At 38.0% G+C, this 14,504-nt stretch overlaps 1 protein-coding gene across 1 annotated transcript; it reads left to right on the forward strand.

Annotated features, from left to right (window-relative positions):
* The first annotated feature begins 4,907 nt into the window (after positions 1-4,907).
* On the forward strand, positions 4,908-10,204 carry LOC137291155 (uncharacterized protein C8orf74 homolog). The gene is made up of 5 exons (XM_067822443.1): positions 4,908-5,178; positions 5,970-6,162; positions 6,930-7,330; positions 8,444-8,585; positions 9,780-10,204. Exons 1-5 carry the CDS (start codon positions 5,131-5,133, stop codon positions 9,908-9,910), a joined length of 915 nt encoding a protein of 304 aa, XP_067678544.1. The 5' UTR covers positions 4,908-5,130; the 3' UTR covers positions 9,911-10,204.
* Positions 10,205-14,504: the final 4,300 nt, after the last annotated feature.

Raw genomic sequence — 14,504 nt, forward strand, 5'->3', positions numbered from 1 at the left:
GCATGTCTGAGTGGAGTGTTACAAAGCTTACAATTAGTCACTGGTTTGTCTGATCCAAACTTAGTCACTGGTTTGTCTGATCCAAACTTGATTATTTACCAACTCTGTGTGTGTGTGTGTGTGTGTGCGTGTGCGTGTGCGTGTGCGTGCGTGCGTGCGTGTGCGTGTGTGTGTGTTTTTGCTATATAAAGAGATGCAAACAATCTTTAGTGAGATTACAATTGTAAGTTAAAATGACTTACTATCCAGGGGTAAAATCGATGAAATGCGTAGGAGGTATATTTTTAACCTGATATTAAATACACCAACGCAGACAGGTTAAACGAAATACATTATTCATGCTTACAATCACATATGAACCAAACTATTGTCGATTTTGTGACACTCACAATCTCAAAGACTTGCATGCTACTTATCAACACTGTACGTTGTTATATGCATTTCTGTTTTTGAACAAACAGAGGGTTGTTTTGAATTGGATGAAACAATTGTGGACAATTTATAAAGGACATACTTATTCACCATGTGAAACTACGTTATTACAAAAAATGCTGTAAGTAATATAGCATAATAATAATAATAATAATAATATGCTTGGAAAACATGACTAGTGTAACCTAAATCTTCCACTTGGAAGTCAATCTCCTAGTCTCCATAACACACCGATCTCTGGGTCATTAACTATTAACAATAAAAATTCCATGGGATGCTCTTTTAATATTCACAGTCATCAATGCCAGAGAACCCTCACTTGAACGTGCAAACAGTTTTGGTAAAACCTCACTGTATGGACTTGTTAGGACAGTTCTAATTTGAATTTTGGTACATGTAATTGTCATCCAGTAAAGGCTTAACGCATTATCTGCATGAATTCATTCATGTTCTGAATTCCACCATTCCTAATGATCATACCCTCCTGACCTTATGTAAAATACAAACATCAGTTCAGTTCTCTATTAATCATTTCAAATGATCTACGACACGATTGTTATTCAGTTTAGGATCATTAAGCCAATCTATAGCCTACATGGCAGAAAACTACATGTCTTGAAAAATTACGCTGCCTTACTTGGAGTTACAATACTTGATGGTTACATGTTCTTAATTTAATATTATTACAAACACTGGTGAAAAACTTGGATTAAAATCTACTGATGCAAACATTTTCTAACATCAACAAGTTGAATTCCGAATTTCATGTCATAATTTCCTTAGAGAAAATGGACAGTTTGTTATTGATGGATACAATCTAAATTTCTCAGTGTGTATCTCAGCAACAGAGGTGTTAAAATTGATTCTTGAACTGACAGGGATGTACACTGCATGTACCAAACAAAGAGGTGCTGATACTATAGTCTGTCTGCAGTGAAAACATACCAATGAATTTCTTTTTAAACAAAAAAATGTAAATCAATTAAAGTGAAATGAAGATTGGGAATCTTCATAATTTTACACCTTGCCAAATGAACATTTCAAAGTAAGAATTTCACTCATTTCAGGATAAAAGTTGTTTACAATCACAGATTTAGAACGTTATTTTTGGTTTGTATTACAGAAGTTGGACCAGTGAAACAAATGCATGTATAGTACATGATGTGTGTCAACTTAGACCATCTCTGCTTGTTCTCAGTGTTTAATTTTATGTGCATACCCTCAGAATGAGTGAGTGAGTGAGTGAGTGAGTGAGTGAGTGAGTGAGTGAGTGAGTGAGTGAGTGAGTGAGTGTCAGTTTGGGTGATTGCATTTGTACAAAGCTTTCCACAGAATTCCAACAATATAAAAGCAGGGGACACCAGAATTTTCTTCACATATTTTATCCATGTACAGAATCAAAACCTGGGCCTTCAACTTGACGAGGAATGCTTAAACTTACCATTTATCCCTGGTTACACCATGAAAATAATGTGTATCCCGGAGTTAATAAAGAAGGGAAAACACTGAACAATTTACCTAACCTGCTCCTGCATGGACAGGTGCTTGGGAGCAATAAACTGATTGGACAGGGTGTTTGGTTCTTAAATGATAGGGACAAGAAAAAAAGTCAAGACATTTAACATTCTAGAATGAGCTTGTTGTCAAATATATTCAGATTAAGTATGACGTTAGTTGTTACAAACATATCATTGTAATCATGTTTTGTAATAACTTCATCAGGGGACTTAGTTTAAGTAATGTAAATTAATGGCAAGTAGTAGAACTTATTCAAATGTAGCTTTAATGTGCACTTCCATGCAAAGGCAACTCAAGGCAATGGCAATTTAACCTTTAGAATGACACATTCAGTTGACATGCTGACATGAATGTGCAAACAAAGCAACTAAAACAAATAAAAGAAATAGACCTAATCTCCAAAGAAAGTAATCTCACTGACATATTGAAGCAGAAGGCAATATATGTCAACTGGAAATTGAGAACTGGCATTAATTTCAGTGGATTGTATTTCTACTTGTTTTTCAACCCTCGGAATCAATGGCACATGATTATTTTACCACAAGGCACAGTGCAGTATTGAAGATACCTTACTTAATTATACTTTTGAAACATGACTATTAACTCAAGGGGCTTAAAGGTCACATGCAACAAAAAAATCAAAAATAATTAAAACACATTTATCACTTATTCATGACATATAATATACACTGCTGCTTTTAAAAAACAAATAAATAAAATTATAAGCATGCAATCGCGATTCAAAAGTGCAATATTTTTGCTTGGGCTTACATCCCCCGAAACGAAGCCCTTGGGAGACCGAACCCAGTCATAGTGGGTGGATGTGCACTCAAGTGTAACGACGGCTTCTGACTGGCTGTTTCATTTGCTGATATGCTGAGGGTTCATTGTGTGTACAGAAAGATGATCTGTTTGATGGGCATTTTAGAAGCATGGCGAGTCACAAGAAAGTAAGATTCTTTATGGATAACAACTTCTTTTTGTGTAATTGATGCGTCGTTTCAGTATGGATTCATATACTGTTGTCAAACAAAATGATATACACTAAAAGAAGTCGTTATTCATGAAGAATGTATATAGAGATGTTTGGTTTTGAAAATACACGTTCTCTGAATTTGCGTTCGATCCAATCAAAAATCATCTCAGTAGTGATGGTAAACTACTGCGTGGCTGGAATCTGTCATTCGTCCAAGTTCAAAGGAGGACTTGAAACTGACAAGAGTTTGCACCAGTTTCCGTCAGATCCATTTATCAAAAAAAAAATGAATGTAGTTTGTTTGCAACCCACAGACATAAAAACATCACACGTGCCTAATTACATAATGTGGCAGAGACGGGACTTGGGTGCACAAGTCATAAATCAATTTATTTTCTTTATGTCATATAGTCTGATAGGTGTTAAGTTCAAATTGCACATGGTCAAGGATTGAAGCTGTGTACTGCATGTTGTCTTTAGCAGACAGGCAGGCAGACATATAGGTGTCAATAAACCACACACTGAGCTTTCTCTGTGACAGAGACTGCTTACCACAATCAACAAGTTTTTTTACGTAACGAGTAGACTATTTACTTGTTTGTGTACAAAACCAAGATCAGACTACTGCTCACGACCTCAGACTCTGGACATGCATACTGTTTCAAGCTCCGCGAACCTATTCACTGCGCATGCGTTATGAACGCAGCGCAGCACAGCTGTTGACACCAGTTTTCCCCCCAGCACTGGGGGAAATTTAGTGAAACGTTTGAACTCTAATTTCACAGGCTTTTTTTCATCGCGTCTTTTTCAACTTTATAGGATGCATTGGCATTTTTTATGGTTTGTTTCGGTAAGTGCATACTGAAAGGTACCAGAATCTGCAAAGTTTGTTTTACGTTGCATGTGACCTTTAATGAAAACTCTGTTAGAGTATTCTAAGCTTCTTTCGCATGTTCAAATGGGACACAAGCAATTAGAACTGATTAATCTTTATAATTTACATATTTCACATAACTTTAATGTATTGAGAATACATGTATAGAGTCAGATGAATAAATCTAGAACTCTCGGATGTAAAGGGAAAGAGTCCCATCCGTTTCCTCATATTTTATCTTCCACTGATTAACAGAGGTAAAACTAAGTTATTCAACACTATATATTGTACTTAATTTTTCAGCTTTTACTTATTTTTGTGAGACCTCTAGTAATCATTGTTAGGTTTTGGTAAAAATTCTAGAATTAATAAAATTATAAATATTATTTGGGATGGGGGAAATGTGAGGAAGTCTTACCATTGAAGTTCCTTTCATTTTGTATATACTAAACCTAACACAGAATACTAGAGGTCTCAGAAAATAACCTAACGCCCAAAAATTAAGCACAGTAGATAGGGTTCAGTTAGGAATCACTTAGATTTATCTCTGTTAATTAATCTGTGGAAGAAAGAATATGGGTGAACTTAAGGAACTCTTTCCATACTCTTTCCTTCCTTTTACTTTTTTCAAAATTTAAAACCCAGAATCTTATTAAATAATAAATATCGCAATTCATATCAGTTTTCCACAGATAAATCTCACTCAATCTTGCAGTTGTATCTTACTGTAATAATATTTTAAACATTTCAAAGTGTTAAATTGTTTCACTTAATCAAAACCGCAAAAAGACACGATCCTCCAATTTCTTGAAAACATTCCACATACAAAATGCCATCCTCGCGGCATGCACTGACTGGCTACAACAGCTTCAAGCGCAGCTTCGGTTTGACAGTTCTCAGTCATGTTTAAGCGGTACATGTACTAAGTACTGACTTTGTCACAGACACTGGTTTATGAATTCAAACGCACTGACTGGTAAATCAATACTTACCTTGCATGATAACCACATTACAATGCTTGGTAATCCAAATCCACCCTTCTAAAACAACACAGCAATTCACATAGGAGAGCCGGTATTCAGGACCCTTAACGAGCAACTGGCGGGGAGTCGCGCGAGCTGGTTTCCAATCACGTGATGTAAACGAAGCGCTTGTTGCGAGCAATTTATACCCCTACTCTCTTAATGAGGGAATCATAATGTAAGAAGTGGACAAACATACGTTGATTTAATCAAGAGAGAGTGGTTTGCCTGTTTATAGGAGAAAAAGACAAAACGATTTATCATCACGAAGTAAACGAGATTGAACAGGCTTGTTTACTAGCAACAAGATGGCGGAAATCAAAGAAGAGGAAGTCAAGAAAATCGCTTCAATAGAAGTAGATAAAATTACTCATATACCTCTATAGGTTTTCTTTTCAGAATGAACTGAATGACGTGTATACATATTTTGTTTACATCATTATTTGTTTACGCACACGTGGTGGTGTCATTCTTGTCAAATATTTAGAAATGTGCGAGAGAGATCTAAAAAATACAACACCCAACTAATCTGAATTATGTAGGTTTTGACCCTAATTTAACCATTGATGATGTTGGGTATTTTGTGTCAGTGTATATATCTTCTCGTGAATGCGAAAACTTGCACATGTTCATAAGCCGCTCATCATAATATCAACATTGCTGAGATTGTGAAAACCGAAATGGGATCGGACTGCTAAGGCATGACCTGTGATGTGACCCACTCACAGTTCTCACGGCGTATATCAGTTTATGTCAAGGTTACGTAGTTTGCATTTGTCTCAAATACATCAGCCAACTATCAAGCATCTTGCAGTCAAGGGACAGCACGGTAGCCTAGTGGTTAAAGTGTTCACTTGTTATGACAAAAACCCAGGTTCGATTTCCCACATGTGTACAATGTGTGAAGCCCATTTTCTGCTGTCACCTGCAGTGGTATTGCTGGAATATTGCTAAAAGCAGAGTAAACCAGTAATCTTTCACTCTTGCAGTCAGGCATTAAATTGCATAATAATGAATACACTCACTGTGTGTGTGCGTGCATGCATGCTTGCGTGCATGCGTGCATGCGTGCATGCGTATGTTATATGTAGATGCCTTTTAATTGTTTTATTCAAATAAATGTTAACTGTACCTCTTTTATTTTCAGAAATCCTCTGGATGTCAGGAACTTGCCGAGATCTTAAAGTTGAAGGAATACAATGAAGAAAATGACTTAAAGGCAGCTATATACATAGACTACTTGTATGACAATGTTATGTTTGCTGCTGAAAAGGGGTTTTCATGGCATCAAGTATCTGTCATCCTGCAGTTTGCACTGGATTTCCTGCAGCAGTGCCAGGGTAAATCAACCAACTTGTATGTCAAGTAAAATATTATGAATAGAACAGAAGGGCACACATCACTGAAGCTGAAAAGGATACAAGTATATTCAGCACCACTGAAAATATGAAATATATGTACAGCATAAAATGAGACTGTTCTGGCCTGATTATCTTCGTTTTTGTGTTTTACAAACTTGAGAGAAGACTGATTTTTCTTTGTTGTCCATATTTTGACTAAAACTTTTAAAGAGCAACTGGGAACTAATGAGCAGATTGTTATGCCTGTCAGTTTGTTATAAGTGTGTTCATAGTTCATGATTTTTCTATCATGACAACATGTCTTCAAATCAAGACTCAAAAGACTCATTTATGACAAACAAAAATGAGCAACAGCACTTTTGAGCAGTGCTACTTTGGATATAAGCACTAAAACAGTTAATCAGCTATGACGTTTTAGGGTGGTATTAGTTTTAGTTCAAACATATTGAAATGTGCAGAGTAAAGTGCCAGGATAATTTCTTCACCACATATCATATAGGAAGCAAATGTATCTTACAGGAAAGGTGCAGTATCCTTGCATAGATTATATATGTTTCCTCTACCTGCATCCTAACAAGTGAAATCTCTGAAGTCTGCCCCTAGTAAAATATTTTCTTTGTACTAAGGTCAGCTGTCAAATACTCACTTTACAAAAATGAAAGTGATGCCAGTAGAGTAGAGTGTTACTAATTTATATTTTTCAAAGATTGATTGACAGCATAACTGAATATCCTTATCATTTTCAGGGAAGTCCTTATCTGATGCCATACGCTGTTACAGGGATATATCTGGGAATCTAGCACAAATCCTTGGTGAGCGTAATTACAAACAGTACACAGACTATGTTTTCTCTACGTTTATGACACATTACCAGCTGTTTACTTATGTGTTCACACAAGAGAGACAGACCAATGTGCCATATGTGTCACTTGAGGTCAACGTCCCTATACCACCTGAGGAACTGTCCACCAGTAAACCCAACCACATCTGGCAGTATGAGAAAAAAATCGAGAGTCTTGAGGATCTTGAGATGACCAGGATCTCAGAGAGGATTCAAGTGAAGGAAAAACTTGCGCTGGAAGATGAAGGTCAACAACTTGCTGTTCAGGAGAAGATCTTTTCTGCCGAACTTCCACTCACAAAAGAGGTAATTCTTTAATAAACAAATCACTGTTTGTTAAATTAGCTTGAAGCTCTTTCACTACTGTCAGAAACACATCTGAAAAAGGATATCATAAATTAATTCCCATAAGGACATAAATAAGAGACACATCCTCATTGACTTGACTAAATTTGTTCATATACAATCCAGCTAGTGTGAATTTGAAAACTATTTTACAGTTGTCATTTAGCGAAGAGCTAAAAAAAAAAAAAATGATTATTTTTTCAAGCTATGGGTTTCAATTTTTCATTCTAAGGGCCAAATACTCTTTTGTCAAACAGTTTCAGTTTATATTTTACCATTGTATAGTCGAACCCCGTTAACTTTGATCCTGCATATCTGGAAACCCATTTTTGGATGATTTTTGTGTGAAACAAAACTTAAGTTCAGTAATTGTACTCACCAAACTGGTATAAGCATTTTAAGATATCTTATCTAGACTCATGTAAGAATGTCGAGTTTTGATTGGTCCACGTGACTCTGATAAAATACCATGTACATCCATCACGATCCGCCAGCGCGAGTATAAAAGTTATATGCTCTCTCTGCGAAAGTCATATCACCCCGCTACGCCTCGGTGACCATGTGAAGTGAGAAAAGCGTGCATCGACAAGCCTTTAGTAACGTGCAGTGCATTGAGGTCAAACGATCAACTGGTGTCAACATGGCAGCAAGTCGATTCGATGCGTGTTGTTTTGTTTTGATTTAGTGAAAACATTCAGCTAGATAAATGCGTGATCACATCGTGTTGAGGGAAATACAGGGTTTTATCAGTCCCGAGTAAGGTTGTAAGAGCCTCCGCTCGGGGAATACAACCTTACTCGGGACTGATAAAACCCCGTATTTCCCTCAACTAGATGTGATAACTTATAATATACACAAAAGGACAAATGGAATGCTCATTCTGTGCTAGGTGTATGCAATATAGTATGGAATTCCAACCAAAGTGGGTAAAGAAATCATTTTTCACTAGGTTTCTGTGACTTCTGGGGTGCAGTTATGTTGAGATAGGTTTTTTGGTGTGTAAATACTTTGCCAGAGGGGTATTACGTGATTTACTCGATGTTTGTCACATGGTATCATTCTGTGTTCTTGCAGAGTCTTGGTGAGATGATCCGTAATGTGATGCAGTCGTACACTACATCAACAGCAACAAGTCTGAAAACAACTGTAAAAGAACTCGGGGAAGATCTGAACTTGATGCTGGAGAAGACAAGTCTGCCCCGACCACAGGCACTAGGTAGGCGAAATTGCGCAGAAATTCTGTGAAGGTGCATAACGGATGCATTGTACCTTGTGGAAAGCCATTGCGCACAAAACAGAAATTCTTATATGCTCTTAAAAAAAAGAGGGGATCTTCATTTTCTTTATTTACAATTAAAAATATTTAGGAGATTTGAGTCAATCACTGTTGATATGATATTATTGAATACTTAGAGAGTGCATCACCATTTGCACTTCCTTACAACCATAGTTGTATGGAATGTAGTCGTTTTTGAAAGATGATTGGTGTATGGCATGTAATTTGCATGCATACAATTTTCATTTTAAAACAAACAACTAGAAGCAAACACTAACAAATGTGTGATGCCAGATGAGTGCCAAAATTAATGTTCTACGTGAATATCAACCTTCTTGAAAAAACGTCACATGCAGGTGAATATCGTGTTGTGTTTAGGGGTGGTAGTAGATGGAAATGTTATTGCGTTCATAAGATGTCTGTCCTTGAAACGTTTGTTTACGTTTGTTAACGTGAGTGAGTGAGTTAGTTTAGTTTTACGTCGCACTTAGCAATATTCCAGCTTTATGGCGACGGTCTGTAAATAATCGAATCTGGACCAGACAATCCAGTGATCAACAACATGAGCATCGATCTGCACAATTGGGAACCGATGACATGTGTCAACCAAGTCAGCTAGTCTGACCACCCGATCCTGTTAGTCGCCTCTTACGACAAGCATAGTCACCTTTTATGGCAAGCATGGGTTGCTGAAGGCCTGTTCTACCCCGGGACCTTCACAGGTCTTGTTTGTTAACGCTTACACTTCCTATCCAGAGTGAAAGTTCATTATCCCCTACTTTTTTTGAAGAGTATATGTATATGCAGCATTTTGGTAGAGGATACAATGAAGGATGACCATATTTGTTTCCTTTGCATCACAATATGCCGTGTTGCCTGTTGAACTTACAAGTTGCCTGATTTGAAGGTAGACGGTCTTTCTTGATTGTACCCATCCTTCTTGGTTTCAAAAACTCCCTTCCTCACTCACTCACTCATCCATTCCCTCCCTCACCCACTGTTATAGAAGTACATGTCTGACGGTGAATCATCTTTGTAACTGATGACTTTTCTAGGAAATCATTGGAAGATGTTCTTAATGGCATTTATGGATTTGTTAACGAGCTGCCACTAATTATGTGATTGTTTCACTAGGTCCCCCACCACGCTACAAGCTCCGCACCCCTATCACATCAACAGCTGCTGGCAAAAGTCGACAGAACAAATCGCATGACTCGGATCGATCAAGCCGCAAATCACCTAAGTCAGCAAAGTCTAAGACATGAAGCTGCCATCACTATGCACCATGTCCTGCACTGACAGGATGAGTGTACCTATGGCTCCTCTCCAACTGTGATATTTGTTAATGAGACGTTTGACTGATTGCCTTCTTCTGCTGAAACACGTGCTGTGATTGCCTGATGATGAAAAGCAGCATCTCAGCAGGGCAGTAATGGTTGTAATGAATTTGTTGTGTATGGGTAATTGACACGAAACACATCATATTGAGTGGATTGCTCTTTGAGTGACCATATGTACATAGTGTTTCTTTTGTGTGATTAAAAAATATCATTATCGCACATTTGCTTATTGTTTCTTTCTTTGGTCATATTTGATGATGAGACTTTGATAAGTGTAATTTTCGCACTGCATAATTTTGGAACAAATTTTACCTAGCCATTCCTTTTTGTTTGATCCAATGTTTTCTAAAGAGAGAAAACATATCAACTTTGTGACTGGAAATACAGATGGTTTTTGCTTTCCCAATTCAAAATTTGCTTATGATTGACTACAGTTGCGTCTGGTTTGATTTTTATTCAGATTGGCAATTTGTGATTATGCAGTGTAAATGTCATCATAACAACAAAGGGTCTGAAAGCTGGATTACAATTGCAGTAGTTTTGCTTTGCATTTTTTGAGAAAAGTTAATAATGAAATCATATGTTGCAGAAGTATTTAAAATATCAGTGTTAAGTATCATTATAAATGTTTCGACACTGGAATATCAATTAAAATGATGATGATCAATTAAAATGATGATCCAATGGAAATCTGCTTTCTGCGAACTGGTCATTCAATTTCCTGAGAGCATGGTCGAAGATATTTTATGAGCACTTCACTTACTAAGCAGGCCTATTCTGGAGGCTTGAAATCGGCAGTTGCAACTTGACTTGGACATTTTACGCAAATACTTCCACGCACTCCCAAGCGCATTTGGTAAAAGCCCAATAGGGATTCATGTTCCTCTGGGAGGATTTTATCATGTCAGTAGAAGTCTTTTTCACACATTTTTTGTATATCAAAGAATTGTTATATAACACTCTTTTGAGTGCCACATACCCTCACCGCAGCCAAGAAATCCATGTCTCAATGACGCAGGGATTGCGGACAACCTATCTGACAGATGATCGGTACCAGAATGACACACCTAACTGCACAAGATTATAACAACCATAAACATTTAAAATAAGGAATCCAGTTCAATGAATACCTGGAGCTCGATAAACTGAAGGCATATCAGGGAATATCAGCATAATTAACGAACAAAATACTGGAAAAAAGGATAGCGTTTGATCCACATAATTCCAAAGGGATAGGACAGACAAAATAAAGAATACCATGCAAAACAACGAATACGCACCACGCAAGCAAACTATGATTGCTGACAAAATACATGTAGGTATTATTATAAGTATTAAAAAAAACCATGAAGGCAGCCTACATTAAATGTACATGAAACCGTGTATCACCCTGTGTTGAAGCCTGTGACTGTAGGCTTTAAAATGTCACATCTAATGGTACTATTCATACATCGCTTTAAGCCACTATAGACGACAAGAGAATGAAAAGACTGACAGAAGACATTGGCTGTTTACAAGGACGGGCATCGCAGCATGACGTGGCAGGGCACTTCAGTGTGTCCAGACAAACCATCTCAAACCCATGGACCCGATACAACAATACTGGGAATGTTAATGACAGACAGAGCCAGGTCAGATCGACCTAGACGTTACCACCTTCGCCTAGTATCGCTACATCCGATTGAGATATCTTCGTTCATACCCCACGGCCGCCTCATCCACAACAATCTAAATCCTTTGACTGCGCCGAATCTGTGACAAGACAGTACGCAGCTAGTTATGGGAAGCCAGACTATTCTGGCGAGATGACCAGATGAACGTCACGTCGTTCACCAACGTCAGCTGCTGATCATTGGAGCAAGCCAATGTCCGACCTCATGTTGCATGTGCTTGACAGGACTTCCTCCAGCAAAGCAATGTTCAGGTGTTACCCTGGCCTTCTCGATCTGCCGTTTTGTCTCCCATTGAACATCTCTGGGATACTCTTGATCGACCCTTGCCCCAGCGGAGTCGACTATTACAGACCGCCGCCATAGAGCTGGAGTATTGCTGATTGCGGCGTAAAACAAAACTATCAAAACTCACTCATTCACTCCAGCAGCTTACATCGCCCCAGTTAGCAAGGCAGAGTTGCCTCCCTTAGACACCACCACTCAAGGCATGTTTGAGGTTGCCTCGATTGTGATTAAAGGGTTGAAAACCTAGAGTCAGTGCGTCTGTGTCTCATCGAAGTGGTAACCGTCTGTGACTGACACTCACTCACTGACTCACAAGTAGAACTGTATGTGTGTTAAACATTCAGATAATGTGCTTATATTTTTGATAATGAAAATCTCTTATCCGGGATCAACTAGACACATATTAGATGATACTGCGCACTAAACGCATTTGTGACAAGAGAGGCGGTACAACGAATTGGGCGAGTACACTTGGCTGCTACAGGTAGCTTGACGATTATGCACGTGCAATACATGCTACCGTGACATGAAATCAACACCGCTACTGATTAACACCTGTCTCGCTGCTGTTGTACACCTGTCTCAATACTGTTAAACAGATTTCAGTTGTAGTAAAAATGTCCAAGTTAGGAAAACATGGGCAAATAGTTCATTCTCAGGCAAGGGAGATAGCATACAATGTTATCATGTATATGGACAAAAATTGTGCAACCAAAGCAGATTCTCTTTTACAAAGTAGCCTTGCTACTGCACTCTCAACGGCAACTTTAAAGCGCATTAAGGCAGAAGGTGGTAGGAGTGCGAATGGACCTACATTTAACAGTCCCACCAAGTTGCGCAAACCCAAAACTTGCAGTTACAAACTTGATGATTTCGACCGGTGTGCAGTCCGTCAATTTGTACAAAGTTTATATGGCGTAAAAAGACAACTACCCACTCTGGATACGATATATGATATGGCAAAGTGCCAGTTGAACTACAAGGGTTCTAAGGAAAGTTTTCGAAAAAATCTCAAAGACACGGGGTTTAGGTGGCGAAAAACGCTGTCAAACCGTAAACTTTTAACGGAACGCAAAGACATTGTTTCCAAGCGTTTGCAATACTTGCGTGCAATAAAGAAATACAGAGAAGAAAATCGAACACTCATCTTTATCGATGAAACATGGTTGTATGTCACATTGTCACAAAGTGTTGGCAACACTTGAGGGTGAAGTCGTAATAAATGGGGTTCAACCTCCGTCTGGCATTGGACCTCGGCTTATTGTGGTTCATGCAGGGGGTGAAAACGTTTTTGTTCCAAATGCTTTGCTTGTTTTTGATTCCAAACTCAAATCAGCAGACTATCATGACGAGATTAACTTTGATAATTTTTCCAAATGGCTCCAGGAAAAGTTGATCCCAAACCTCCCACTGCACTCTGTCATCGTTATGGGTAATGCACCATATCATAGCAAGCAAGTGGACAAATGTCCGACAACCGCCAACAGAAAAGATGACATAGAAGCGTGGCTACAAAGGCACAATATCTCATTTGATGAGAAAATGCTTAAAGCCGAAGTATTGTTTCTTGCAAAATCCAACGAATCGGGCCCTGTATACAGAGTAGACACGATGTTGAAGCAATATGGTCATGATGTACTACGTCTCCCTCCATACCACGCAGAACTAAACCCGATTGAGTTAATTTGGGCAAATGTGAAAAATTATGTCGCTTCACAAAACTTGCAGTTCACAAAAAGTTCCTTAAGAGTTGCCATAAATGAAAGGATGTCTGCAATCGGTGCAAAAGAATGGTCGGAATGTTGTAAACATGTTAAAATAATTGGAGATGGTTACTGGCAACGCGAAATCGCAGTAGAAAGGGAAACTGACAGACTGGTGATTGACATAGGACTTGCAAGTGATTCAGACACCGAGACTGATCCAGAGAGTGATAATAATTAAAGCATAAATCACTTAGTCCGCCTAATTTTCCCGCATTGTTGTGTCTTGTATAATAATTGACACATACTATATCAGGTTTTTACTGTTCCCATACTTTGTCATAAAAAAAGAGTAATCTGTGGTGAGTTGTCCGTATTTTATATTTTTTAGTCACTGATAAATCTACTGAGTCTGGTACTGAGTAATCCCCAAACCGACAAATTTGTGTACAAAGATATTTCTCACTGACTTATTAATGTCAAAAGGTATTTTCAGTTTTCTGTACACAATTTTGGTGACCATAATAAAAATATGACAGACATTTGGAAATATTGTTTGAATACTAACCATTTCTCTGGAACCGGTTATATAAATTTCCAAGACATGTATTCCCGGTCGATCACCAGAGGAATTATGGACGAAAATCAGCCCGTACAGAGAAATAGGAACAAAATTATGGGATAAAAATATTTCTCCCTTGCTACTCTGATTTAGCCACCACCATTCAGTAACAGATGACTTTTAACATACTAAAAAGTTGAATGAAACACAATTAACTATATGTAGTCATTATCTATTTAACATTTAGTAAAAGAAAAGTCAACTTTACCCATTAAAACAACACCGCATATTCCTTC

Source organism: Haliotis asinina, chromosome 7 (assembly GCF_037392515.1).
Source record: "Haliotis asinina isolate JCU_RB_2024 chromosome 7, JCU_Hal_asi_v2, whole genome shotgun sequence".
NCBI lineage: Eukaryota > Metazoa > Mollusca > Gastropoda > Lepetellida > Haliotidae > Haliotis > Haliotis asinina.

What these genes read in the sequence shown, in the direction of transcription:
- LOC137291155 (XM_067822443.1), top strand. Translation starts at nt 5,131, where the DNA reads ATGGCGGAAATCAAAGAAGAGGAAGTCAAGAAAATCGCTTCAATAGAA. An exon ending in AGAAAATCGCTTCAATAGAA is followed by an intron (nt 5,179 to 5,969) that starts GTAGATAAAATT and finishes TTTTATTTTCAG; the next exon opens with AAATCCTCTGGATGTCAGGA. An exon ending in AACTTCCACTCACAAAAGAG is followed by an intron (nt 7,331 to 8,443) that starts GTAATTCTTTAA and finishes GTGTTCTTGCAG; the next exon opens with AGTCTTGGTGAGATGATCCG.